Source organism: Hyperolius riggenbachi, chromosome 3 (genome assembly GCF_040937935.1).
Source record: "Hyperolius riggenbachi isolate aHypRig1 chromosome 3, aHypRig1.pri, whole genome shotgun sequence".
NCBI lineage: Eukaryota > Metazoa > Chordata > Amphibia > Anura > Hyperoliidae > Hyperolius > Hyperolius riggenbachi.
The window spans coordinates 462177925-462202276 of NC_090648.1; the positions used below are offsets into that span (position 1 = coordinate 462177925).

The 24352-nt window shown below is 43.3% G+C and overlaps 1 protein-coding gene across 2 annotated transcripts in view; it reads left to right on the top strand.

Annotated features, from left to right (window-relative positions):
* The window catches only part of LOC137564271 (F-box/WD repeat-containing protein 11), a 94290-nt gene that overhangs the window by 50199 nt on the left and 19739 nt on the right, over positions 1-24352 (top strand). For both annotated transcript variants that reach the window (XM_068277928.1, XM_068277926.1), the window contains exons 2-10: positions 357-419; positions 2622-2847; positions 7104-7290; positions 9666-9756; positions 14518-14655; positions 16388-16506; positions 19514-19763; positions 22964-23082; positions 23816-23926. In XM_068277928.1, the coding sequence (XP_068134029.1) occupies positions 357-419; positions 2622-2847; positions 7104-7290; positions 9666-9756; positions 14518-14655; positions 16388-16506; positions 19514-19763; positions 22964-23082; positions 23816-23926 (1304 nt within the window). The remainder of the gene's footprint in view (positions 1-356; positions 420-2621; positions 2848-7103; positions 7291-9665; positions 9757-14517; positions 14656-16387; positions 16507-19513; positions 19764-22963; positions 23083-23815; positions 23927-24352) is intronic.

The window sequence follows — 24352 nt, forward strand, 5'->3', positions numbered from 1 at the left end:
ATCCAGCTGAGCGGATCATTACACCTGCTCTATAAAATCATTTAGCATGCTGAGTAGTGTGTAAACTGCAAATATTAGAGTATGATGCAATGTTTAAAAAAAAAATAGCTAAATATGAGAATATTTTCTTTGCTACTAATGTTCTAATAATCATCCATTCTACACAACCAATTCATTATATCATTTTTTTTATTTTTTTTCGCTTCAGTGTCTAACCTTGTGTAGAATTTGAGTCTATTGCTCTGTCTGTGTGGTGATGCTAATCGTGCTCTGTATGGTTTGCATGCAGTCGTAGACACTACATTTGGCTTTAGATGGTACAAAATAATGACTTTAATCTCTCTTGTTTTCCTTAGAACACTTCAGTAATGGATGATCAAAATGAAGATGAATCTCCAAAGAAAAACACATTATGGCAGGTAGGAATATGTTTCGGATTTGTCTACTGACTGGACTACGACTGCTAGTTATTAATAACCTTTAACAGTAAATACAAATGATCAGGGCTGCTTCATACTGCAGGTGCTTTTCAGAGATTAAAAAACCTCCTGGACTTAAAGAGAATCTATACTCTAAAATTCTTACAATAAAGAGCATACCATTCTATTCATTATGTTCTCCCGGGCCCCTCTGTGCTGTTTCTGCCACTCCCTGCTGCAATCCTGGCTTGTAATTGCCAGTTTTAGGCAGTGTTTACAAACAAAAGACATGGCTGCTAACCAGAGTGTGATAGGCTGAGAGGAGCTCAGTCTGTGACCTGGAGAGGGTGTGCATAGCTTCTATCCTATCACAAGCAGACCAGCACATTCCTGCCTGAGCCCGACAAAGCCATCAGAGGAAAGATTAGATAACAGAGATTATACAGCCACTGCGCAACTAGGAAAGGCTGCAATAAGACAGACCACATTAGAACATGTATAGGAACTTATAGGATAGAAGAAATGAGGCAGAACATTTTGTTAGTCTCTTTAAATAATCCTGTGAGGGAGGTTTTTAGATCAGAGACATTTGTATTTCTCAAGTGTAAAAGATTGGTATTTTTACCACAATTGCATTACAATTGTATTAAAAGTACCGTATATAAAACCTGAAAAATTGAAATCCCTGTCAAATCGCTTGCTACAAAATAACTTGGTGTTCGACGATTTCCAGTGTAAATCATCCCTTAAGAAAACAGGTCTGTATGCAGTGAACCTGCACTGACATAAAAATTATCTGGGTGGAGAAAACCTAGATAGTCCAGCGGCTTCTAGTGTCCTCCTGGCCCCCCACCATTGCTGCTCACGGACCCTTTGAACATATCCAGCAAGCTCTTGTACAATATATTCTCGTGTATAAGCATCACCATACTGTACATGTACGGCAACCAGTGCGCAGTAAGCTGAAGACTCTCTCTATAGCGAGTAGTCTTGTGCTATTGCGCTCACGCGGCCATACTCTCGCTAGGTGAGGAACTAAAAGGGGGTCCTGGCTTGCCGTGGTGGGGCGAGGAGTACATGGGGAAATCTCTGGACTATCCAGAGGATTGCCTCTTCTTAGGCAAGTATCTACTGTATTTGGTCTACTGGAATTTGCTTTAAAATGGGTTCTTTGTCATTTTTAAAGGATAGCTCGAAGCAAAATAAAAATACACTTACCCGAGGCTTCCTCGAACCCCTGGCAGCAAATATGTCCCTCGCCCCAGCTCCGCTTCCAGTTGGTTGCCCGGTTCCCCTCCGTTGCAGATATGAACACACTAGCAGCGATCAGAGCCCACCAACAGAAAGCTTCAATTCCTTCTGTCAGGATTAAGCTGGCCACTAACGGTCCAATTTCTAGCGAAAAATCATTCAAGCGATCAGAAATTCTGATCGGACGAAAAATCGTTCACTACACCATTAACTAACCAATCATTGATTCCTAACTATCACGACCACCAAGAAAATCCAAATTTTCGTTCGACGAAAATCGATTCGGGCGACTTTTTTTCACTCGTTCATAATCGATTGTGTCCACCAATGGAGATTATTTACAACCAATCCGATTAGAATTTCTGATGGCTCGAACGATTTTTCGCTAGAAATTGGACAGTTAGTGGCCCGCTTTAGAAAACTGCTGACACATTGGCTGGGAAAAGTGGGGGTGGAGTTATCAGGAATTTTCTCGTTGGGGAGGAGGGTGTTTTTGGGCGTGATCACTTTTTTTTTTTTTTTTTTTTTTTTTTTTTTTCTCCTGAATTGATGAATGCAGAAGGCTATTTCACATGTCTGCAGGGTTTTTGTTAATCGTGCGGGGAAACTCTGCCATAAAACTATGGTTCCGCCGGCCGAATCGCTTATCCTAGAGGTTCGGCCACAGTTTTCGCACGGGAGGCTGCGAATCCCATAGCCGTGCATGGAAAGGATTCTGGGATTCGCCTGCATTCCCGCAGTGCAGGAAGTCCCTCCCCTATGTATCCTGCTGCCAAAATTTCCACCATTGCTAATTAATGCAGATATTCCCCTTATGTGCATTAAACAGTAGATTGACCTGAGGCTTTAATAGCAATTTTTATAACTAAAGTGTACTTTTCATTTAAAACCAATGTGAATCCTAGAGTACAGTCATGGCATATTGCCTCATCTTGCACTTTTTCCCTACAGATAAGTAATGGAACGTCCTCTGTGATTGTACCCAGAAAGCGCACTTCTGATGGAAATTATGAGAAGGAAAAGGACTTGTGTATAAAATATTTTGACCAGTGGTCTGAATCAGATCAAGTGGAGTTTGTTGAGCACCTTATTTCTCGGATGTGTCACTACCAACACGGACATATAAACTCTTATTTAAAACCCATGTTACAGAGGGATTTCATCACAGCATTACCAGGTAGGCACTTTTATAACTGCATTTTCCTTGAATCTACTATTATATTACAATACTAAAGTATTACACTGAACATACATCTACATTGATCCACCCCAGGATTCCTTTAGGCAGGGATCACACTTGAATCCTCACAAAAGGTCAGTTTTCTGCTGCGTTTTAGGACACATGACAGCAGCTGACATGACTGTCGATAAAGGGAATCATGCGGGAAGGGGGAGCAGGGACTCCACCCCCCACCGAATTACGTGCATGTTTGGATCTTCAGATGCATGCGATTTTCCCCAAGTTCGATTTGATACAAGTTTGATACAATTGATTTCAACCTCTTTGTAACTTAGAAGCAGCGATTGAACAAGAAATTGATTTACAACGCTGATTTGCTGTGATCACATCTTTGCTGAAGCACATGATCATGACTAGCAAATCAGAGACTTGCATATCTATCACCTGACCAACTGATAAAATGCTTCTCCATGATTTCTCCCTATGTATACAAATGTATAAGCACACCGATATTGCAATGATTCACGCTCTTTTATTGAGCCATATGTTCCCACAGGGGAAAAGCTGACAATTGTTTCGGGAGCCACGTAGGGTCCCCCTTCAAGGCGTGTGGAAGAAGAGGGACCCTACGTGGCTCCCGAAACAATTGTCGGCTTTTCCCCTGTGGGAACATATGGCTCAATAAAAGAGCGTGAATCGTTGCAATATCGGTGTGCTGATACATTTGTCTACAGTTTCGTTCGAGACACACAGCCTATGTCTGTGTCGAGCACCCGACTAATCTCTTGATGGTGTGCCCTTCATGATCCTTCTACTGCATGATTTTCTCCTAGACATGACCATTACTACTCACCAGTTCGCTGAGAAATAGACATTCTTAAACCACCTCCCACCACCGTCGGCAAAACCGTCATATGGTGGTTTTTCCCAAAGCCTCTCAGAAGTTTGCATCTCTCTGGACACCCCCACCTGTGTTGCCGCATCCCACTCCTAGCTCTGTAGCTGTGGCCTAAGTGTGTACAACCTTTAAAAAAATAAAGGACAACTGAAGTGCGAGGGATATGGAGGCTGCCATATGTATTTCCTTTCAAGCAATACCAGTTGCCTGGCTGTCCTGATGATCCTCTAATACTTTTAACCATAGCCCCTGAACAAGCATGCAGCATATCAGGAGTTTGACATTGTCAGATCCGATGATTAGCTGGATGCTTGTTTCTGGTGCTGTTCGGGTTCTACTGCATCCAAATAGAGTAGCAGGGCTGCCAGGCAACCAGTATTGTTAAAAAGGAAACAAATATGGCAGCCTCCATATTATCCTCACTTCAGTTGTCCTTTAAAAATGGTACTTAGGTTGCTACTATTGTTTCATGTACTTCGTGACAAATCCTCTGGGGATGAGTCAGTAACAAAGGATCCTTTTCCACTTTGTGTACTGATTCGATTTTCGGAAAGCGTGTGTTATGCTAGGTACACACGATGAGATTTTCCTGGAAGATTTACTGTCTCGATTATTTCCAGCATATTTGATTTCTGATTGTTTCTGTTCACTTCTATCAGAAATCGATCGGAAATCAGATCGGATGTGTTGGAAATCGAGCTGACAGTAAATCTGCCAGAAAATCTGTGTATACCTAGCATAAGGCAGATCGTCCACTCACAAGGTCACCCTCCATATAATGGAAACGGCTTGTTAATTTTTCACTACCGCAATTAGATTTTTCTGCTAACCTGATGTAGGCTGCTACTGAGTTAGCTTTTTGGTTAAACTCAATGGAAGCTCAAGAAAATTGCCTACAAAATGCGGTGCCTTGTGGTTTTCTTATAACTTTCCGGTTTCGCACTTATGAACCATTCGTAGTAAACTTATGATTGAAACAGAAAGTAATTTGTTTTAGCATTTAAGTTGGGAGAACAGTAGGCAGTGCAGAAACCGTGCGTTTTCTGCACACTGCATTTTTAATCTTCGATGCGCTCAGTGTGTCACTTTTTCGTGTGTGTGTGTGTATTTTTATTAGAATTTTTTTTTTTTTTTTTGTAAAAAGCATACCTTTTTAATGGCTAACTGATACAAAAGTGGTGTGTGTATGTATGTACCGTATTTTACAGTCCATAAGACGCACCTAGGCTTAGAGGCTAAAAACCAGGTAAAAAATGTATGCTAAACCTGGTGCGTCCATAGTGTTGGGGTGTCTTTTGGAGCTTTTGAGTAAGTAATCAAAACCATAACAGAGCAGCCAAGATATCTCAGATCAATGAAACTTAAGTTTTATCCTCCCTCTCGCCTGCGTTCTGGGCATATAGCGCGGGCTTTCCTTTCCGCGTTCAAAGCATATATACAGTGACCAGATTTTTCTGTCCCCAACCTGGGACGAGGGAACAGGCTTGAGATGGCAGGGTTTGGGAAACTTAACCCCCCCCCCCCCCCCCCCCCTTATTCTTGACTGAAGCACTCCTGATTTATGGAGCTCACTAATACTGTTAGAGAAGGCTGATAACCTATACTGTACTGAAAGATGGTACTGTGTAGTTATAACTGATACAGCCAATCACTAAACTAGGCTTCCAATATAATCTGCTCAATGTTACTGGTAGCTGGAGGCCATGTAGGCTGGAGGACAAAAGAGAGGCAGGGAAAGATCTGTAGCACAAGAAGCCAGCACACACACCAACCTGGGACAATGGCACAGTCTGCCTTGGGCACCCTCAGCAATGTCAGGCAAGGATTAGTGAGTCAGGGTGGGGCAAAACAGATCACATGCATGCTTGTAGGCACTATGTGAGGCTGTAGCAGGCAGGTACACACCATGCAATCCACAGACTTGTGTATGGGAGCTGAGCCATACATACGAGGCTTTCTCTGCTATCTCTCCAATCACTAACCACCCTGCAGTGGCAACTTGCTGGGGGCGTGTCTGAGGTGGTAACCCAGCACATCCAGCCAGCAGGAGAGAAAAGCAATTGTGTCCCCTGGCCCCTATGGTATACACTATGCCACCTAGGTGCAACTCCTCCTTACTGTGGGGAAACTAAATCCTCCCCTGTGAAAGGCAGAGGAGGGTTACAAACACTGAGCGGGCAGATCTGTGGGGTGGGTCATTATCAGGAGGCAGGCATGAAGGCAAAGAAACTGTGTAGCCACAGAGTCCGACCACCTCCTTTCCCTGCTTAATGCAGCGTGCTGTGCATATAGCCGCAATATGTATTCCTTCTCCCCTTAGCGGTGGCGGCTCCCGCGATCGGCAATGTTCTTTACTTCACTGTGTGTTCATGGTCCTCCCGTGATGAACTCTTCAGTCAAGGACCATGAACACACTAAACATTGCCGATCGTGGGAGCTGCCACCACTAAGGGGAGAAGGAGTACATATTGCGGCTATATGCACAGCACGCTGCAGGGAGAGAGGGGACCCCAGACATAGCGGACTCGTTAGGGTGAGTGGGGAGAGATGAGCCTATGTAAACCAAGCCGGTGATCCTTACTGCTGAGTCTGGACTTCCGCATACAGGATCCACCATGCTCCAACCCAACTTGATGACTTCAGATGCTGCCGATTGGTTGCGATAGTCCCGCGGGCGGGATGAAGGCACCACTCTTGGACCCATCATAATTCTTCCACTGCTCACATTAATCAGAGGGAGATTGTGATTGGTTTAAGAACAGTGCCTTCATCCCACCGGCAGGGCTATCAGAACCAATCAGCAGTATCTGCAGTCACTCACCAAGCTGGGTGGAAGCGGATGTATCCTGTTAGCGATCCACGCAGCGCGACCAGACAGGTCAGAGGTGCTTTCCCCACATGTTGCAGCCGTACATTTGGACTATAAGACGCGCACGCAAGCACACACACGTCTTATAGTCCGAAAAATACGATGTGTGTGTATATATACTGATATAAATGGTATTATTTTTACAAAACTTTTTTTTTCTACCTACACAATTTGGCTAACACGGTACAGAAACTTTTTTGCTATTTTCTAATCAATGAAATTACCGTAGCATTCTGTTTGTGTGTTTTTTGTTTGTCTTCAAAAAAACACATCTGCGTCTGCATATACATTATGTGCGTTTGACGCATAATGTCAATAAGTGTTTTTGCCTAGTGTGTTCATAGCCTCATGAATATTTTTTTTTTTTTTTTTTTTTTTTTTTTTTTTTATACATATCCCTCGATGTTGGCACAGCAAAATTTTCTGACAGCTACGGTAATTGTTTTGCATAGTTTAATCATGCTGCTGCTCTGATTGTGTTTGTAGAACAGGGATTAGAACACATAGCAGAAAACATTCTCTCGTACTTGGATGCAAAGTCGTTATGTGCTGCAGAACTTGTATGTAAAGAGTGGCAGAGGGTGATCTCTGAAGGCATGCTCTGGAAGAAGCTCATAGAAAGGATGGTGCGCACAGACCCTCTGTGGAAGGGCCTTTCAGAAAGGAGGGGCTGGTAAGTTGTTTTGTTTCCCTCTTTTCTCTTTAGTCCTTTGGTGGTGAAATGTGGTCAACAAAGAGTCTGCAAATGGTCTTCCATTAGCAGCAATATCAGTGGTTGCTCCATCATTGGCAGCTGAAGTGAACAGCTTCTGTGGCACTACTGATGTATAACTGTACAGCTGATTTGTATTAAGTGTGACGAGCACTTTTCCCTGGTCATTGTCCAGACAGCACCCTGAGATATGTCCCGAGAGAGAACGGCGAAGGAGACTTGGGCGCAGGACTCAGCTGGTATATGGCTGATCCTGCTAGCGCACAAGTCCCGGCCGTGTTAAATACTATTCCCCCTCCAGGCCGCCATGGATAGTGGGGGATGAAGCCTACCGTAATTATTATGTTTTAAAAGTAACTTCAGCTCCGTCATCTGACGGCGCCGAAGTTGCTCCCTGTGCGCTGTTATAGCCATAATTCCTATGGTGGCGCAGGCTGCGCCAAAATCTCCATGCTCTGATTTCAGCGTGTTCGCCCGGAGATATGTCCCTGATCCACGCCCACTGGACAAGGATCAGCATGAGAAGAAATTTTGCATACACAACAGCCAACTGGCATAAATATAGCATGGCCCTACTCACCGTTCAGTATTGTTCCTGTCCACTGGCTGCATGTGGTTTAGGTTCAAGCTATCCATGCCAGGTTTGCAGGGGCTTATGCGGTTTGGTTGTCCAGAGAAGCAGGCAGGACAGGTGGGTCCTGGGCTGTAGAATCACCACTGCTGGCGTCCTATCGCCATTACACTTTCATTTCCTGTGTGGCTGTCCGGGGCGATAAACTGAGGAGTCTGGGTTGGATGATTTTTGGCCAAAATCCATAGCCTTAATAAAAATAAGATAGTCTGAGTCGGATCAATTTTGGGTACCTGGAGTTGGAGTAAAACTGAGGAGTCGCATGATTTTTGTACAGACTCCACAGCCCTGCATAGCACAGACACAGCAGCAGATTTCTACTTGGTGACAGTTGCTGCTTTTTGCATCGCTGGTTTTGGTCTTCTATGCATGGCAAATGTGCCTTGCTCATTGTTGGTTCTGAAATGCAGTCTTTTCTGCAGTATGGATCTATTTGTGGTCAGGTGCTTGTTCCAGGTACGTGCATGTAAGTGTCACCATGTAAGTTGAAGTTGCTCAAGGCAACTCAGCTTTGCAGAAATGATTGTTTCTGGGGTACAAGCATCTGAACATTAGTGAACCTCCGGACTAAAAATCTACTCAGCAGAACTGAAAAGGCTTGGTGTTTAACAGTTTCACATCATCAGAACTGTTTTTCTTACCAAAGCATCATTTTTAGCTACATTTTTAGCTAAGCTCCACCCATCAAAGAAAAAAAGCCCAAGCTTTTTTCCCCCTGATGCTGTGCAGAGCGTGATGGGATTTCCTATGTTCACGTTGCCTAGCAACTGGGAGAGGTGCTCAGGAGACCCAGGACAGTTGGAACTGTCTCATGCCCCCTGTCACCTCCTTTCAACCAAAAAGATGGCTGCCATCATGAAATCAAACATTTGCCTGTTCGTTTAAAACAGTGTGGGTAAGAGATTATATTACCTATTTATTTTAATTAACAACATAACTAATGTAACTTAATGACAGTATGTATGTTTAGGCCGGAGTTCCTCTTTAAGACTGGGGTCTCACTTGTGTCTGCAGTGTTTTTCCGTGGATGAATATTCATTCTATGCTCCCTTTTGCCCTTCAGCCTGCTGAGAGCAGCTGACTGTCGGGAATCGCACGCTGTGTGCGGGAAAAAGCAACACTGCAGCACATCCACCGCACAGTGATTCTCCGTTTGGTAGCACTATGCTCATTTTTGCATTTGCACCTTTCTGGCAGGTTTGACCTCTGCCTTTTGTAGAGACGTGCAAATATTGTGACTGCATACACCATAGTGCCGTGATGCACATGTCCCCAAACGTGCACTAATTTATTCACTATCCACCCCACAATGCTTGCTTCAGGGCTGTGAGCCACTAGAACGCTCTTGTGAGCATTTTTGGATTACTTATAAAGGCCATTTGCCAACAAAAGTGAATGGTGGTGAACCACTTTTTGAACTAATCACAGGACATGCAGCATTTTGTGAGCGTTTGCACTCTCCATTGTATTGGAGCACATCGCTTCTAAAATCTATCAAAGCGCTACCACAAAATGCCAGCAATTGCGATAGTGTTTCACGATTTTTGTAGGATGGGCAAGTCCCAGCCCTATAAACATGTTTCACCCGTTTCAATAAGTGAGGAAGCGTTTTTTGCATTTGTAGACATATTCCATAAGTGTTGAACTTTCTCTAAAGTAGTTTTCCTAAATTGTTGCCTAATTGTGTACTTTCCACCCGTTTTAGGGATCAATATTTATTTAAGAACAGACCAACTGATGGACCACCAAATTCATTCTATCGGTCGCTGTATCCCAAGATTATTGAAGATATTGAGGTACTTGATAGTTTTTGCTGTCTTTCTGTGTCCTGAAAATGGAAGAAAGTTCTTGTGGTACATTGGTGTCTGCAATTCCATCTTCATATTCGAAAGCCTGAATGTTTTTTGAGCAGTAAACCAGATGCTTCAAGAATCTCTACAGGTCCATCCACATTTGGTGGAACTGGCTTGTTGGCTTGGCCTACCCTCGGGCTGTCCTATGGATGTTGTATTTGTATGAGGTTACTACTCAAAGAAAACATGACCGCTCTGTAACTTGGGCTTAAAGAGAACCAGAGACGTTTGAAAAAAGCTTTTATACATACAAGCCTGGATCGCTTTTACGCCACCTTCCTCCGCTGCCTCTATCCGTCGGTACCGGGTCCCATACTTTCGGCCAGTCGACGCAAGCGCAGTGCGTCACTGCCGGTGGACGCGGCCAATTGTACGCAAGAGCAGGGACTCCATCCATATCCTTACGCATGCGCCGCTATACTACGTAGGCGCATGCGTAAGGATATGGAGGGAGTCCCTGCTCTTGCGTACGATTAGCCGTGTCCGCTGGAAGTGACGGGACTCGGTAGCAGCGATAGAGGCAGCGGAGGATGGCGGCGTGGGAGCGATCCAGGCTTATGGGGCTGGAGGCTGGAGGAAGCCCCAGGTATGTATAAAAGCTTTTTCATTTTTTTTTTTTTTTTTTTTTTTTTTTTTTTTTTAACCCAGGCTTCGTCTCTGGTTCCCTTTAAGGCTTGGGCTTGGCCACACTTGTGCACTTTTGGTGCATATTTTCAGCTACATTCCATGTTGGACTAATATGCATTGCTGAAAGTGCACAGACGGGGCAGCCGTTCTGCCGATAGTTTCCCTGTGTGTGCAGGCTGATAAGGCTGGTTTTGACCGATCAGTCAAAACCAGCCTTATCTGCCTGCCGACAGACTGCACACACAGGAAACTGTCGGCAAAACGGCTGCCCCGTCGCTAAGAGAAAAGGCATGTGTACGCGCCTTTAAACATTCGGTAATTGGTGAATTCCCTTTTGATGCGACTGATTTACACCAAACCAGCTGATTTCTGTCAGTAAAGTACTTCTGTGAGGTGTTAGATGTGAGGATGGAACCTTTTGAATGAATTATGCGGGAGTTTAATTGTATCCAGAGGAGAGCTCGACTGAGGATGTCCGTCATAGCTACTCCTATATTTAGACCTCGTACGGTAATTAGACCTCCTTACCGAATTGTTTTAGACCAGGTCTAAAATATTCAGTAATTAGTGAATTCCCTTTTGATGTGACTCATTGCTGGTTTATGCCAAACCATCAGTCGACTAGTCTAAACTGCTTAGTGAATTGAGGCCATTGTGTGTTGCTGAAAGTGCAATCTGCAATGGACAAGTGGAATGGCCTCAAAGTTGTTTTTTTGTTTATCTCTTCTGTGTGCCTGAACTTGGCCTTTGTTAGTATGTAGTTTAGTTTGTTTTAAGCTCATTCTTAGAGCTCATACACATTCCCAACTGAAGTGGGGGATCAGGACCTGATCCCTCCCACCCCCTTGGGTGATCTCTCAGGGACGGGCTGCACATGTCAGTTGTGTAGCTGACAACGCACTGTTGCTATGCGAGGGGCGACAAGCGGTGCGAACAGTGTGATCGTCGGCGCTGGGGTCGAGTAGATCCACTCGACCAGTAGATCCCTCACGGATTGGGTGTTGCCGGCTGCCGTACACATGCCTGGTTGTCGGCTGAGGCGGTCGTTATAGGCCGCCTCGGCCTACTTAAGTCAGGTGTGTACAAAGTTTTTTATAAATTTAAAAAGGAATTTCTAATTATAACCATTTCATTACACCATAAACAAAATCCAGTGTTGCCCTATCCTACAATGAAGGCGGGCAAGGAACGCAGGTGAAAATATCTTGCTGCTTATGTTCCCCGGAGACCAAAGCATTTATTATGCAATTGTATGGCACGTTTTCAAGCTAGGTTAATACCACTATCTATAATGCCAATGGCATTGCCATTTTTTTTTTTTTTTTTTAAATTCCTGTCTTCCAATTGTTCTGTCTCTCAGAATGTACTTATCACATGCAAAACTGTGGTGAAAACGTTACATATTCAGCCAACTGTCAGATTGTCATACAATGGAATCTTCAGAATCAGTTCCTGGGGTTATTCCTGCCCTCCCCAGTGGTATCTGGGCATTTCTGCGCACTCTGTTAAGTTTGTATCAACCTCACAGCTCACCTTGTGTAGTGTGAGGTTAAAAGTGGAGCTGAAATGACTGTTGGCCTGTTTTCAATCTTTCTCATTCTGCCTAGTTTATAATGCGTAGCATTAGGCTGGAAAAGATTGACTGTAGTCCAATACATTAAATATTGAGCACCACTGAGGGAGTGATGTGAACTTTTCAATGTACTCTGTGTAGTGCTGTAGAAATGACTTGGCAATATTGTGTAATATCATTTGAATACAGTCTTTAGACCAGAAGTGTCAAACCAAATCCTATAAGGGGCCAAAATCTAAAACCTAGTCGCAGGCCAAATTTTTTTCATTTAGATAACATTTTCTTAACTTTAGCATAACTATAGTGACTGGGGGCTGGTTCTCCACTCCTCCCCCCTTCTGCAGAGTAGCACAGCGGAGCACCTGCTCCCGTGCTGCTTTGAGTCTTCTCTGATCTTCCTGGCAGCTACAATCTATATTTTTTTTTTTTTTTATACCTCTGGCTCCTGTGGTGTCACATGATCAGGAGGAGGTGGTATGAAGGTACAGCGAATGTCAGGAACATTAGGGGAGACCTGAAGAAACACTGGATCAGGTAAATATTATCCTGCTCCACTGTGCTACCAGGGGGTGTGGATCCTAGGAGGGGGTCCCCTATATTAAAGGATATCCGAGGCGATTTACTAAAATCTGGCTTTACTTACCTGCAGTTTCGTTTAGCCCTTAGAGGTCATTTGTGTCCCTCACCGCAACGGTCTTCCGGGTCCCACTGGCAGCCTCTGAAGTATCGTCGACCCCTGATCAGGGCTGTGGAGTCGGGCAATTTTGGGTGCCTGGAGTCGGGAAAAAATGCACCGACTCCGACTCCTAATGAATTTGTAACTGTAATTAAAATAGAAAATATGATAAAATGTTCTATTTCTCAGATAATAGTCATTAAAAATAATGTGTATATATACAGTAATAGCTGTGCTTAGTCCACAAAAATGAAATAAACCAATCAAAATTAGTTACTTGTGCTGCTTCAATAAAGCAGTCCCCGTATTTTTAAGGTCAGATATACAGATCTGATTGTGACTGTATATATGATGTGTACACAGGAATCTCTTATATATACTAAATAACATCTATGCTGTAAGAATAAAGCCTGATGTGTAGCTGTGTCACTAATAGAGATGGTCAACGAGATGGAAATAATTCTGCATTGATGCTGATTTATGCAAATGTATGCACTCCCTTTGCTCATGAAATCAAATAATTTGATATGTTATTAAAATTTGGTTTGGTGACTACAAATTAAAGGGTAGCTGAGACAGATGAAAAGTAAAGTTTTATACATACCTGGGGCTTCCTCCAGCACCCTTCAGGCTAATCAGTCCCTCGCTGTCCTCCACCACCCGGATCTTCTGCTATGAGTCCTGATAATTCAGCCAGTCAGCGCTGTCTGGCCGCATGCCGCTCCCACAGCCAGGAACATTCTGCACCTGCGCAATAGTGCTGCACAGGTGTAGTATGCTCCTGGCGGCGGAGTGTGTGCATGCGCACTACGCCTGACTGGCTCAAGTACCTGGACTCATAGCAGAAGATCCAGGTGGTGGAGGAGGACAACGAGGGTCTGATTATCCTGAAGGCGGCTGGAGGAAGCCCCAGGTATGTATAAAACTTTAATTTAATCTGTCTCAGGTTTACTTTGTTACACAGTAGTACTATACTCTACATATGCACTCCCCACAGAGCTGCAGGGAATCCACTGAGAATGCTGTGCACATTGAACACATAGGTGTTGTCTGTTTACAATCTCTTCCTTCCCCTGCAGAGTACCTGCACATCATTCTTACATGTACCCACACTTACATTGCCTAGGGCCTGATAGATGTTCTTTGTTCCGGTTTGTACCTTTTAGAAGTACTCTTACCAAGGACTAGTTTTAGTCTAAAGGGAATAAATATAGTAGTCTACATATCCTTCTCACTTCAGTTGTCTTGTAAAATTCCTAAGCGTTGGCAGTTAAGAGACGAATTTCATGTTGCATACTTTTAATCAACAAAATTGTAATATGCAAATTAGAGGAGTCGGAGTCGGTGGAATCCTAAACTGAGGAGTCTGAGTTGGTGGATTTTTGGACCGACTCCACAGCCCTGCCCCTGATGGGTCGGTGTCTTCTTTGGGGGCAATGTGCCCATGTCATCGGGAGCGCACTGCACCTTTGTGGTGGTGGGGGGGGGGGGGGGGTGATCCTGCTGGTTATTGCTGCACCCCAGCTCAAACTGCAATGTTTCAATCGGAAACCATGTCACTGTAACCGAGTTGTACAGTCCCAGGTGCCCGGTCAGGATGGGTCTTCATGAAGTTTTTATGCTTTCCTCGTGTTTTCTTTTGGGTACTTTAGTGTTCTCACACAAAGTAAAAGCATGTTAGTATGAATATGCAGATAAAAAAAAATCATACCCCTTCTACAGTGCTGCTCTTAAAACTACTACCAAAAACCATCCATGTGCACTAAGCCTTTAAGGTCTTACTCTGACAATTAACTTTTTTTTTTTTTTTTTTTTTTTTTTTATGTAGACAATAGAAGCAAACTGGAGGTGTGGAAGGCATAATTTACAGAGAATTCAGTGCCGTTCCGAAAATAGTAAAGGAGTGTACTGCCTTCAGTATGACGATGAGAAGATAATTAGTGGCCTACGAGATAACTCCATAAAGGTGAGAAACTGTTCCTAATGTGATAGAATGTTGAGAAAAAAATGGGTGTAAAGGTACCTATACGCTACGTTTTTCCCGCCGATATGCAGCAGATTCTATCAGTGTGATCAAATCTGCTGTGAAATCCTTAACAAAAATGTTGATCAATCTCCATCTGAAATAGATTGTCTGTCCAGGTGGAAAATTTCACTCTTATCGCCAGCAGGTTGGGAGCATGCTGTTAGCAGCGGTCAATTCAGAGGCAATCGACGCAGCAAATGCTATCGCCTGTCCTCCGCTCGTGAGTCCCCGGGTCCGTACTGTGCCTTTCTCCGGCTGGCTGCCTTCATCTACTCTTCACTTCCTGTCCTGTGAGAAAACGAAGTTCAAAAAGTAGAGTGCCCTCTACTGTTTGAACTTCCGCTTGTCCCAGGACGCGAAGATGAAGGCCAGCCGGGGAAAGGGACAGTATGGACCTGGGGACTTGCGTCGGAGGACAGGTAATATAATTGCTGCCGGCTAGGCGAGGCAGTGGCAGCTCCACAGGTCGTGAATCTGTTTCATGCTGAAATCTATTCAAAATCTGTGTGCAGTGTATGGGCAGCCATTAGATCCCTCTCTTATCAGATTCAATTCGAGAGGCATCTGTTGGTCGATCTGGTGGCAATCGACCAGTGTATGGCAGGCTTAAGAGTAAAATCTTGGCTTATTTGTCAAGCTACCTCCCCACCAAAACCATACTATACACTTGTATTTTTGGTGTTAACAAGGAATGATTTTCATCAGATAAGAGGTATTGTCCCTCATTCATTAAAGAGACTCTATAACAAATTTTTCAGCCTTAGTTCTTCTATCCTATAAGTTCCTATGCCTGTTCTAATGTGCTCTGGCTTACTGCAGCTTTTCCTAATTGCACTGTCTCTGTAATTAATCTTGTCTGCTTTCCTCTGTCGTGTCTGTCGGGCTAATGCTTGAATGTGTGGAATGTGCAGGGCTGCTTGTAATTGGTTAGAAGCGATACACACCCTCTGCAGGCCCCCTGCACACTCTGTATGACTCACACACTCTGCTTATATGAGCCTATTACAAGCTGGTTAGTTTGTTTGTAAACACTGCCTAAAACTGTTAATTACAAGCCAGGATTGCAGCAGAGAGTGGCAGAAACAGCACAGAGGGCCACAGAAGAAAATAAGGAATAGAATGATATGCTTTTTAGTGTAAGAATATTAGAGTACAGATTCTCTTTAATGTACTTGTAACATTTGGCTGGATGGAGCCAAATGTTTATTATAAACCTTAGTTCTGTTTTTTTTTTAAGTAAACAGAAGAAATCAAGACGCCACAGTGCTGACCAGCTGTGTGTTAACAGAACCTGCATGTACAGAGATCAATATTTGTTACAGTAACCACTTCACCATTAGAGGTTGTTTTTCATCTTATGCACCAGAGAAGCTTTGAAACTTTTGCTATGACCCTATTTAAAGCGGATAGTGTCATTTGCAATCTAATTACCTGCCATGGCTCCCCCTCCTGAATCTCTCCCTGACCCCTGTCTCTGCCTGCTTCCGGCGTGTAAGCCATGGTTTTCACTCTACTCAAGATAAACACTGGTTGCTTGGGAAGTCTAGCAGCTGCTCCTAAAATACCATTAACCCTTCCCAATAAACAGAAAATTAAATATGTGACATGATTGTGAAATATTGTTGTAGCATGGTATTTAACTTTTTTTCTTTTATTTCATGAATTGCCACAGATATGGGATAAAACCACCTTGGAGTGTCTAAAAATTCTAACAGGCCACACAGGATCAGTGCTCTGTTTACAGTATGATGAGCGAGTGATAGTAACCGGCTCTTCAGACTCTACTGTGAGGTATGGAGTAACCTATGGAATTACAATGACCTTTAGGGCTGGTTCAGACGGACGCTTGCAGAGCGTTTACTGCCAGCGTTCGGGGCTTGGCGTTAAACGCTCCCATTCAAGTGAATGGGAGCGTTTGTACCAAGCTTTTACGCGCGTTTGCACGAATGCGGTGTTCGGGTCCCGATTTTCACTGGCGTTCAAGGAGCCCCTGGAAGCTACATGTTGCTTCCAGGGGCGGTTAACCGCGATGGGTAATGTCCCCCTAGGGGAAGAAAACGCGACCGCATCCGAACGCAATGCAAACGCTGCTGAAAGCCCGAAAGCATTGCCGCCGCGACGCCAACGAACGCGACGCCTCCAAACGTCCGTCTGAACCAGCCCTTATTCCTGTGGTAACAGCGGTACTGCAAATCCCTTGCATAGTGCAGGATTGGTGGTGCCTCTTTATTCCCATTTCAAGTATATGCAAGTATATGGTGAATATAATAAATATATATTTTTTTGTAGATAGTAGAATTTCACTGAACATGTCAGTTCTCTAAAATATATATTTTCAACATAGTAAGATTTTAAATTTATTTTAAGATGTTATGTTTTTTTCCTCAACATAATCTCAGTACACTTAAAGCCTCATCTACACGGTACAATTTTCCATCAGATCCACTGGGGATCTGATAAGAAATTACATCATGTGTAGACGTCCAAATGGTTTGATGTCAATTTTACATTAAATACCCAAAATCGTGCACAATCCGATTGGACCAGTTGGAAATTATCTAATAAATCTGATGGAAAAGTGTACTGTCTAGATGAGGTTTAACGTGAACCTCAAGACAAAAACCAGATGTTTTACCTAAGGGGGAACGCTCTGAATGCAGGCATGCAATTCATTCCTCCTCTTTGTTTCCTACAGAAATAAATCAAACCTAGTGCAGTACAACTTGCAAAGTACTGCTGCCTACACTGCTCGTGAGGTATTATGCTTACTAGAGGATAGGTCGTGGTACTGGCAGGGCTCACCTGTGCATGTGTCTGATATGGAAGCCTGGCATACTTATGTTTTGATTGCCACAATCAACCCAGTGGTGGCTTCTAGTAGGCTTAAAGGATACCTGAAGCATAGTAAAGTATTGCATCTTTACTTACCTGGGGCTGCTTCAATACCCTAGAAGTCTGTGTCCCTTGGTGCAGTTCTGCTGTCCCACAATCGTCAGCTATCCCATCCGTAGTGACCTGGGTCGATTGTGCTTTGCGTAGGTGCGTGGTAGCGCTTAAAGCATTCTGTGCAGTAGCCATGGTAATGTGACCACGTGCGCACACCTGCGCGTGTACAGAAGCAGCCGGCCCGGATGGGTCGCCAGCCCTACAGAGGGGACAGCCTGTGATTGAAATGACGCAGACTTCTAGGGGCTGGAGGAAGCCCCAGTTATGCAAAGCTGCAATACTTTACTACGCGTCATGTATGCTTTTAACATCTCATGGGAGGGTTTTTTTCTTTGTGTGTGTGTTAGAACGTACTATGCCATGTTGAGTTTTTTTATGTTTCTAGGTCTGGTCTAGGGTGATGACCTATGTGAGAGGTGGATTTATGCTTTGGTTGTGGTGATCAGTCCAGCAACCAACTCTAGTAAGCACAGTACCTCCAAGAGAGCGATGCAGGTGGCGGTAGTTTTCAAATTGTACTGCACAATGTTTGCTTTTCGTTTAGGAAATAGGAGGAATGAATTGTATGCTTCATTCTGGAAAAATACGAAGTACCGTTCCTTTTTTCTGAATCTGTAATTCTTTGAGCTGAGAGCACACCCAGTGAACATTTCCTAAATTTATCCTCCTGAGCGTTACGCCGCTTAGGAGGTTTTACAGATTTAATGCGTGCAAACGGTTTAGGTAGTACTAGGCTAGCTAGGTTGCCAGCACACCCCTGATTGCCATTCAGCTGTTTATACATTACCCAGCCTGGCTCCAGCAATCTGTGCAGCCTCCATGCACAGCTCAGGTCTTCTCTATGGAGAGGATTGTACATGTCAAGCGCAGTCACAATCCTCCCCATTGAGAAGACCGGAGCTGTCAACCTAAGGTTGCTGCCCACCTATACTAGCTAGCCTAGTGCTAGCTAAACCTTTTACAAGTATTAACCACCCTGGCATTCTATTAAGATCGCCAGGGTGGCTGCTGGAGGGGCGTACATTTGAAATCGGCGCCGGTAGACTTGGGCGCAGGATACAGCGTTATATAGCTGATCCTGCTTCTGCACAAGTCCGGGCCGATTTAATTACTATTCCCCCTCCAGGCCGACATGGATAGTAGGGAAATGAAATAATTCGGCTTCCAGCGATTGCTGGAGGCCGAATTATTATGTTTTTAAGCAACTTCGGCTCTGTCTTCTGACGGAGCCGACGTTACTCACTGAGCACTTCAATAGGAATGATTCCTATTGAAGTCTATGGAGGCGCCGGCTGCGCCCAAATCTAGCAGCGCTGAAAAGCACTGCTCCGGCTGGAGGGTTTTTTTTTTTTTTAAATAAAAAAAAAACATAGAAAGTAAAGGCGGGCATTAATGGTCCAATTTCTAGCAAAACTTTGAGCGATCAGAAATTCTGATCGGAAGAAAAATTGTTCACTACATCATCAACAAACCAATCTTTGCTTCCTATCTATCACAACCAATCAAGAAAATCCAAATTTTGGGTTGACAAAAAGCCAATTGGATTACTATTTTTTTAATTGTTCATAATCGATTGTGCCCATCAACTGAGATCATTTTCAACCAATCCGATCAGAATTTCTGATCTCTCTAATGATTTTCCGCTAGAAATTGGACCATTAGTGGCCACCTTAAGACTTGTCAACAGTTACCAAAGACTAACTCTAGGATCTAATAAATACACACTATCTGATTTCAACCTGGCCACAGTAAAGAATGTTTGGGACACTTTGTGGTTATACTTTAGTGACTATTCAACCTACCCCCACGGTTACACTTTAAGTTTTTCAGTGTGTACATTTTTATATTCTAGGGTTTGGGATGTGAATAGCGGAGAGGTTCTTAACACTTTGATCCATCATAATGAAGCTGTACTACATCTCCGGTTTTGTAATGGCTTAATGGTAACCTGTTCGAAGGATCGGTCCATCGCCGTATGGGATATGGCCTCTCCGACAGACATCACACTGCGACGGGTTCTGGTTGGGCATCGTGCAGCTGTAAATGTGGTGGACTTTGATGACAAATACATTGTTTCTGCATCTGGTGACAGAACTATAAAGGTGAGTGTAACATCTTACATTAACCACTTAAGGACCGCCCCCAGCCGATGGGCGGCAGCAAAGTCCGGGCCTAAACGACCGCAATACGCCCATTGGCGGGGGCGGTAATGCGGCGATCGCATCATTCGTGACGCGATCAGCCGCTGGCGACTGGCTCGGCCCCCCTCGCGCTGTAACCCGCCGGCCGTTCGGAAGCGCCGGCGGGTTACTAGCACCGGGATCGCCGCTGTAATAGTGTATAATAGGCTTTGTAATGTATACAAAGCCTATTATACTGGCTGCCTCCTGCCCTGGTGGTCCCAGTGTCCGAGGGACCACCAGGGCAGGCTGCAACCACCCTAGTCTGCACCCAAGCACACTGATTTCTCCCCCCCCCCCCCCCCTGCTCCCTGATCGCCCACAGCACCCCTCAGACCCCCCCCCCCCCCCCTGCCCACCGCCCAGACCAGTTTGCACCCAATCACCCCCCTAATCACCCATCAATCACTCCCTGTCACTATCTGTCAACCCTGCTTATGACCGGTTCCACAAAATTTGCCCCCTCATAGACCACCTGTCATCAAAATTTGCAGATGCTTATACCCCTGAACAGTCATTTTGAGAAATTTGGTTTCCAGACTACTCACGGTTTTGGGCCCGTAAAATGCCTAGCGCACCTAGGCTGCAAAAAAGTGTCACACATGTGGTATCGCCGTACTCAGAAGTAGTATAATGTGTTTTGGGGTGTCTTTTTACACATACCCATGCTGGGTGGGAGAAATCTCTCTGTAAATGACACATTTTTATTTTTTATTTTTTTTTTTTACATACAATTGTCCATTTACAGAGAGATTTCTCCCACCCAGCATGGTTATATGTAAAAATACACCACAAATCACATTATACTACTTCTCCTGAGTACGGCGATACCACATGTGTGACACTTTTTTGCAGCCTAACTGTGCTAAGGGGCCCAAAGTCCAATGAGTACCTTTAGGATTTCACAGGTCCTTTTGAGACATTTGGTTTCAAGACTACTCCTCACAGTTTAGGGCCCCTAAAATGCCAGGGCAGTATAGGAACCCCACAAATGACCCCATTTTAGAAAGAAGACACCCCAAGGTATTCCGTTAGGCGTATGGTGAGTTCATAGAAGATTTTATTTTTTGTCACAAGTTTGTGAAAAAAAATACATATCAATTTCCGCTAACTTGTGACAAAAAATAAAATCTTCTATGAACTCACCATACTCCTAACAGAATACCTTGGGGTGTCTTCTTTCTAAAATGGGGTCATTTGTGGGGTTCCTATACTGCCCTGGCATTTTAGGGGCCCTAAACCGTGATGAGTAGTCTAGAATCCAAAGGCCTCAAAATGACCTGTGAACAGGAGGTTAAGCCCCTTAGCGCTCCTAGGTTGCAAAAAAGTGTCACATGTGGTATCGCCGTACTCAGAAGTAGTATAATGTGTTTTGGGGTGCATTTTTACACATACCCATGCTGTGGGAGAAATATCTCTGTAAATAGACAATTGTGTGTAAAAAAAAAAAAAAAAATAAAATAAAAAAATTGTCATTTACGGAGATATTTCTCCCACCCAGCATGGGTATGTGTAAAAATACACCCCAAAACACCTTGTACTACTTCTCCTGAGTACGGCAATACCACATGTGTGGCACTTTTTTGCAGCCTAACTGCGCTAAGGGGCCCAAAGTCCAAAGAGCATCTTTAGGCTTTACAGGGTTGCTTACAATTTTGCACCCCCCCAAAATGCCAGGACAGTGAACACACCCCACAAATGACCCCATTTTGGAAAGTAGACACTTCAAGGTATTCAGAGAGGGCTATGGTGAGTCCATGGCAGATTTCATTATTTTTTTTTTTTTTTTTTTTTTTTGGTCGCAAGTTAGAAGAAATGGAAACTTTTTTTTTTTTTTTTTTTCTTTGTCACAAAGTGTCATTTTCCGCTAACTTGTGACAAAAAATAAAATCTTCTATGAACTCACCATGCCTCTCAGTGAATACTTTGGGATGTCTTCTTTCCAAAGTGTGGTCATTTCAGGGGCATTTATATTATCCTGGAATTTAAGCACCTCATGAAACATGACAGGTGGGCAGAAAAGTCGGAAATGCTTCAAAATGGGAAAATTCACTTTTGGCACCGTAGTTTGTAAACGCTATAACTTTTACCCAATCCAATAAATATACACTGAATGTTTGTTTTTTGTTTTTTTTTTAATTAAAGACATGTAGCAGAATAATCGCGCTCAAATGTATAGGAAATTTTACTTTATTTGAAAAATGTCAGCACAGAAAGTTAGTCATTTTTTTGACAATTCATGTCTTTTTTGATGAATATAATAAAAAGTAAAACTCGCAGCAGCAATCAAATAGCACCAAAAGAAAGCTGTATTAGTGACAAGAAAAGGAGGTAAAATTCATTTAGGTGGTAGGTTGTATGACCGAGCAATAAACCGTGAAAGCTGCAGTGGTCTGAATGGAGAAAAAGGCTCTGGTCATTAACCTCCTTGCCGGTCTAATTCTCCCCGGCAAGGAGGCAGCGCAGCACTTTTTTTTTTTTTTTTATTTATTTTTTTTCCAAATCATGTAGCGAGCCTGACTGTGGTCCTCAAGTGGTTAAGGGCCCAACTTAAAACACCACTTTTTTTTTTCACTATAAAATTAAATTTTTTAAATGTATCCACTTTTTTTCACCCACTTATCAGAATGGTGAAGGTTGGTTTGTAGCTGTCATGTCCACACCGCTCCCCATGGAGTGTTTGAGGGAGACAGTATAATGTACTTTGTCATGTCATTAAAATGCACTGCAGGAGGCCAGGCTGCTGCGATATGGCGGCCCTCCTACACTAGGCATTGGTTACCTTTTAGGAAGTGCCTGTGTGATCTCAATGGCTTACTGGGGACTGCAGAGATATTTGGCAAGGTTATGGGTGTTGAAGGAATCACACTGAAGAGCCAACCAAGGGAGGAAAAACTTCCCAGCCAACGATCTTAAGTCTATTTACCTATACAAACCTTTCTTTTCAACTATGGATGCGTTTAGAGTTTGGGAAGTGTTGCTGACTGGTTGCTGTCTGTACCTGCTTAGATTGCCTTTAATTTCTTTTCTGGCCCCATACCCTATTAACTCTTTTTCTCTGTAGTTTTTTCTCTCTTCTGTTGCAGTAATAAAATACAGTAGCAATGTTCATCCTTTTTCAGGTGTGGAGCACGAGTACTTGTGAATTTGTTCGAACACTAAATGGGCACAAACGCGGCATAGCTTGTCTGCAGTATCGAGATCGTCTAGTTGTAAGCGGGTCCTCAGACAATACCATCCGGTAAGCTAGTAGAACAGATTGACTAACAAAAGTATTTGTAGGACTTTTCAGAATGCCAAATTAAAATGTGACTTTTGTTTTGTATCAAAACAAAAAAAAAATGTTCGGTAACTAGGATAAGATATCTTCAATGTAAGTTTTTGAAACCTTTATTTTCTGATAAAGGAACTTTGAGATCCTGAAGTGACAAGTAATCTGAAATAAACTATGTGTATAAACCATATCAAACCTAGTCTGTTACTAGTTTTTCTCACTGTAAGGGTTAAGCATCCAGGGCACTAAATTAGTCTGCAGTAAAGTCTCTCCAATAAAAAAAATTCTCAGGCACACACAAGTTTTAGGACCTTAAATTAGTTTGAGTGCAGAGAACAGATGCAAAGTTCCATAGTTCAACATTTGTCTGTATGAGAGTTGAAGAAACCTTAATTCAGGTACTTGAGACTTTTTAATTAGGTTTCAAAAGTTTAAAATCCAGGTTTAGACATTAGGATTGCAGAAAAATTAGATTTAGACCCCATTCACATAAACATGTTACTTACCAGTTTTATTTCCACTTCAGGTTGTCCTCTTTTTTTTTCAAAAATTTACAATAAAAGTATCTTCAAATGGTGAACAACTGTATTAACTACAGCAACGTTGGTCGTTCTTGGCAATGCTCATTGGACTACCACCAAACCACAACTAGTTAAGTCTGTCTGTAACTTCATGGCAGTCATTTTTTTTTTCTCTACAGGTTATGGGATATAGAATGTGGAGCTTGTTTACGGGTATTAGAAGGACATGAAGAACTTGTCCGGTGTATAAGATTTGATAACAAGAGAATCGTCAGTGGAGCATATGATGGGTATGAATTCTTAGAATGTAACACCATTTTTTTTTCTTCTTTCAAATTTACAGTTTTAGATTAAATACTAGGGTTATGTAAGGGGGCGGAGCAAAATGTAAATGATGCGGGAGGCAGGGTAAGTGGGGGGAGTGCAATGTTCTCTCCCGCTGCTCAACGGAAATGAACTGCAAGGATCGATCGCTGGCTGAGTGGTCGGGCATTGCTGGATTGTCAGTTATTGATCGCCTTGGATGAGATTGGTCTGGCTTGTTTATAGGCCTTTAGTCTTTCACCAGGAACAATTGTTGTCATAGGTCTGCTAGGGCTCTTTACACTAAGTGCGTTTTTAATTCGCTGCACCAAAGGAACATGAAAGTCCATAGACTTTTTTAGTTTTTTTTTTTTAATACAAATTTTATTAGAATTTTCCTTTGTCCAGCAATG